The sequence below is a fragment of the Echinops telfairi genome, unplaced genomic scaffold (genome assembly GCF_000313985.2).
Source record: "Echinops telfairi isolate 266 unplaced genomic scaffold, ASM31398v2 ScPeMD7_7473;HRSCAF=8511, whole genome shotgun sequence".
Classification (NCBI taxonomy): domain Eukaryota; kingdom Metazoa; phylum Chordata; class Mammalia; order Afrosoricida; family Tenrecidae; genus Echinops; species Echinops telfairi.
In genome coordinates, this window is record NW_022111377.1 from 9,611,250 (window position 1) to 9,616,191 (window position 4,942).

General features: G+C 42.5%; 1 protein-coding gene across 1 annotated transcript in view; it reads right to left on the reverse strand.

Moving 5' to 3' along the window:
• Positions 1–4,942, reverse strand: part of ITGA8 (integrin subunit alpha 8) — a 272,754-nt gene that overhangs the window by 56,465 nt on the left and 211,347 nt on the right. The window contains exon 26 of the mRNA XM_004712640.2: positions 4,091–4,249. Coding sequence (XP_004712697.2) covers positions 4,091–4,249 — 159 coding nt within the window. The remainder of the gene's footprint in view (positions 1–4,090; positions 4,250–4,942) is intronic.

Genomic DNA, 4,942 nt, shown 5'->3' on the forward strand with positions numbered 1-4,942 from the left:
TGTTTCTTTTGTTAGTTAGAAAGGACGCTGGGTTTAAAAGAAAACAGAAAACTTTTCACAATGGCAATGACTCAGTGCCCAGATGTAGCAGACCTGTGCCTTTGGTGTCTGAGTCTGTCCTTTATCAATCTTTCTTGAAGCCTGCCCTATGCTCTACTTCTCATAGAGATGCTATGTCCCTGAGGCTTCTAGGAGAATGTTCATTCTTACGTGAATTTCTGCTTGGGAAAAACATCTGATAAAAGAATGAAGCATAAGGATTTGGGGAAGGCTTATTAACAACCTGCAGTATGCAGATGGCACAACCTTGCTTGCTGAAAATGAGGAGGAATTAAAGCACTTGCTGATGAAGATCTAGGATTGTAGCCTTCAGTATGGAGTGTCTGGGGTAGCCTTCAATCTAAGGAAGACCTAAACCCTTATAACTGGTCCAATAGGTAATAGCATGATAAATGAAGAAAAGGTTAAAGTTGTCAAGGATTTTCTCTTACTTGGATCCATAACCGATGCTCATGGAAGCAGCAGTCAAGAGATCGAAAGACTTATTTGCATTAGGCAAACCTTCTGCACAAGACTTCTTTGGAGTATTGAAGAGCAAGGATGTTACTTTGAGGACTAAGGAGTGCTGCCTTACCCAAGCCATGGTATTCTCCATTGCCTTATATGCACGTGAAAGTTGGACACCGATAAGGAAGACCATAGAAGAATAGATACCTTTAAATTGTGTTGTTGGAGAAGAAGATTGAAAATACCATGGACTGCTAAAGGAGCCAATTGATCTGTTTTGGAAGCAAAAAGACTCTGGCCTCAAAATAAGTCTCCTTAGAGGAAAGGATGGCAGGACTTCATCTGATGTACTTAGGACATATTGTCGGGAGAGACCAGTCCCTGGAGAAAGACATCATGTTTGGTAAAGTGGGAGGGCAGCAAAAAAGAGGAGGGTCCTCAATGAGATCGGTTGATGTAATGGCTGCATTATGGGCTCAGGAAGTTGAACAATGGTGAGGGTGGTGCAGAACTGTAGCCTTCTATTGTGCATAGGGTCGCTATGGGCAGGAGCTGACTCCACAGTACCTAATGACAACATGCTAATTCCTTCTTAGAGAGGATTTACAGCCAACTCTAGATCTCAATCCTAAAGGGATCATATGTGTCAACACTTGAGCTTCTTATTGGTTGGCAGACCAGCAGGATGAACATTCAGTGAGGACTTATCTAGAGGCAGACTCTCAGGCAGCCTCAGACCCACAGAACCTGAATGTACACTTAACAGACACCCAGCTAATTTGCATTAACGAGAGGTGGAGGAGCGCTACTCTGGCTTCTCCACACACTTCACTAAAGAATGCAATCCTAGGACCAGAAAAAGGAGGAATAAAGGGAACATCAGCCACTCTGCTTAGTCCCATCAGACACTTGAGCCACAGACATCAGTTGCTCCCCACAAACTGAAGCGATAGAATGGCGGGTACAGAGAATCACAACTTCCCGGAAGCAGAAGCAGCCGAGGGGCAAAGGTCCTCCGGTGGATGCAGTACCAATAGGGACACTTTAAACTGTACTCGAGGAATTGCTGAAGGCTCAGTCTGGCCTAGCCAAAACTACAAGGGGAGTGGGGTGTCCTCAGATTTAGCCTCCTGCTCCCACTTGGCTGAATTCTAGTCCAGAAATCTCACCAGTTCTCATTGTGAAGAGTGAAAAACATTCCCTTCTGGTTCTGGCCGTTGTAGAGAAAATTAACCATTTTGAAGTATGTCCAGAGCTTCCTAGCCCCCTTGACACATTCTTCCCTGGAGGAAAACTTTCAGAAAGCCTAGCTGGCCTAGGGGCCTGTAGACTCTTCCAGCCTTGCTATTTCATCTAAGATTGAGGGCGGGGAGCTAAGCTGCTCCTGTGACGAGTGCAGACAAGGGGCACGGGCTCACTGACAGACTGATACCGCATCACAGGAACACAGAAGGCTCTCCCCTCTGCACACACACCTTACCACCACATGATTAGGACACATAATAACAGGGCATTTTACCCAAGGGAATTGCAAATCTCAGACGCTGTTTAAAAAGGATTATCTAAGGAAACCTCAAGACCACACAGGAAATACATGCTAAGACACCAGAGAACAATTTTAACCTCTGATACCACCTACAGAAAACGATAAACAGGGCCTAACTCTTACCCAGATCAACAAAAAACCTCACACTACAGTCTGTCTACCTCTCAGTTCTTTATCTGGAACATATTGTTAAACTTTCAGCAACAAATTATGAGACATAGTAAAAGGGAAAAAGATGGAGTCTAAAGAATCTAAGTCTCAGATCAGAACTAGACTCAGATATGACTGAAATTTTGGAATTGCCAGATAGATCATTTAGAATAACTGTAACAATCCGTGGTGGTGGCACTGTGGGTTAGGTGTTGGGTTGCTAATTGCAAGGTCAGTGGTTCGTAACTGCCAGCTGCTCCATGGGAGAAAGAGGAGGCTATATGCTCTTTAAAGATTTCCAACCAGTCTCATAAAGCCTATTTGAAGTCACTATGTGTCTGACTCAACTCAGTGGGAGTGAGTCCAAGGTGAGTTGATTAATATGCTAAAACTTCTGATGGAAAAAGAACAAATTGATAATGCAAGCAGAGAGACAAAAAGCCTAGGAGAGAAACAGAAGGCACAGCTAGGCATGTAAAGCACTGTAACAGAGAGAATAATGCCTTTCATGGCTTCCTAAATAGACTGAACATGGCGAAGGATGGAGTCAGCAAAACTGAAGCTATATCAATAGAAACGTTGTTTTCCATTTTATTGGGAGCTCTTACAGATATTTTCCCAAACCATAGTTCAATGAGATCAAGCACGATTGTACAACTGTTGACATTACTTTTTCAAAACATTTTCTTTCTTCTTGTACTCTTTGATATCAGCTCCCCTTTGAAAAGAAATGAAATAACAATAATAATATTTAATATAACAACAAGGGTTCCTGTGGGTGAGAGGGGGGAGGGGAAGGGGAGCTGCTATCAAAGAAACTTTTTAGACTTACAAAGTAAGGGAAGAAATGGAAACTCCCAAACCAAGAACTGGAACAATGGCAAAAGATCGTGTACTGGTGATGTCACAAGGAAAAATAGTAAAGGAACAAAAGAAATATCTAAATTATTATGGCTGTAAAATTTCCAAAATTAATGGAAGGCAATAAACCACAGATTTGGGAATCTCAGAAGACAGAAAGCAGAATAAATACCAACAAATCTACCCCTAGGCATATCATTTTCAAAGTCAACAGAGTCAAATAAAAGGAGCCAGGGGGTCAGGAAGACTACAGGAAACACAGCAAATCTCTAAACTATTGAGAAAATCTGCCAATAGAGGAGAATAGATAAGAATTACATTCCACTTTTCTTCCAAATCCATACATGTAAGGAGAGTATAGTATAATATTTCAAGTATTGAAACAAAACGCTTGCCAACCTAAATTCCCCTGGCCAGTGAAATCCCTCTTCAAGGTGAAGGAGAAAAGCTGCTTTCAGATGGAAAAAAAATCAAGGAAGCTACTGAAAATCCCATCCCGGGGCCCTCAGGGCATCGAGACGGCCCTTGGCAAATTGTCCCTTCTCACTATTGTTATTGTCAACTGTGGATAAGCCCATTTGGGCAAGGATGCTCATGTGTTTTGGCACCACACTAAAAATCTTTGGAAAGCAATGTATTTCCAAAGTTTCTAAAATATGATGTTTCCATTTTTATACATTTTGTGTGATTGTACCGCTAATCAAGCCACATATATAAAAGTGACATATTGACTGTAAACCTTCACCCAGTTCACCAAAAAATGTTTAAAAGAAAAGAAACACGCACCTCCTAGTTTTGGCAGAATGCTTGGCCTATGTCATAAATATACTTCTGAAGAAGAAACGTTACTTATTGAGATACAGAAATGGCAGGACATCTCTTCACTAAGGACATCGCCATGAGAAAGGAAACTAGGACAGTGCACATTTTCTAGGAGTGAGAGTTTAATTTGGCCTGGCATTTAAACTTCAATGTTAAAAACATAAAGTCCTAGTCATGAATCAGCAAAGGAATTGATTTTCCTACCTTAATTCCCTGTGGGTTGATAGCAGGATTTGTCCGGCACTGCAGTGGCCCCAGGGTTTGAATATGAAAAATATAGAGGAGAAATTCATCCCGGGCAGAGAAGGGCCAGCCCACTTCCAGAAGGGTGTCACTGATCGCACTGGGACCAATATTGTGCAGCTGCAAAAAAGTAATGCGACGTGAGAAGATGCAGCCCCATTCAGGAGGATGCAATCAAACTCCGTATATTCTGTATGCTTCCAATACATCTATTATTGATTTCAAATCCTCTGGAATCCGACGATGGAAAATCCCCGAATGAAGTCCGCTTGGGGGAGAGCAGTTCTGAGCGTGCCATGTGAGGGTGCTCAGGAAATACTCTTCATTCTTCAAAGGTCCCAGATCAAGACCACAAACCACATGAACCCTGTCTGGAAATCCTAGCGTTTACCTTAGTTTATATTCATTTGGTTTTAGCATTAGAAATGCCCTTTTATTTAGAACTTTCCCAAACTGAGCTGTTTTCCCTTACATTGGAGTCTCCTCTTTCCTGCCTAGTGACGTGTCGATTGCAACCACATGTGATGCACTCTCTTTCACCTCCTGGAGAAACGGTCATCCATCAAGTGCCAAAGAACCCTGCTCACCACAGCTCACTGCCAGTGTGCGTTCCAAAGCTGAGTTTCTTCGGTCTCAGCCAATCTCAAAGAAAGGAAAGCCACAACTCACAGAGATGAAGACTTTGAATGTGCGCAGCCAGGACTCGGAGGGCACAAAGCAGGAAAAAGACAGTATGTTTAGCCCTATAATGCCGAGCGTGACATTTTCGTAACATTTAAAGGAATAAAGGGAACATCAGCCACTCTGCTTAGT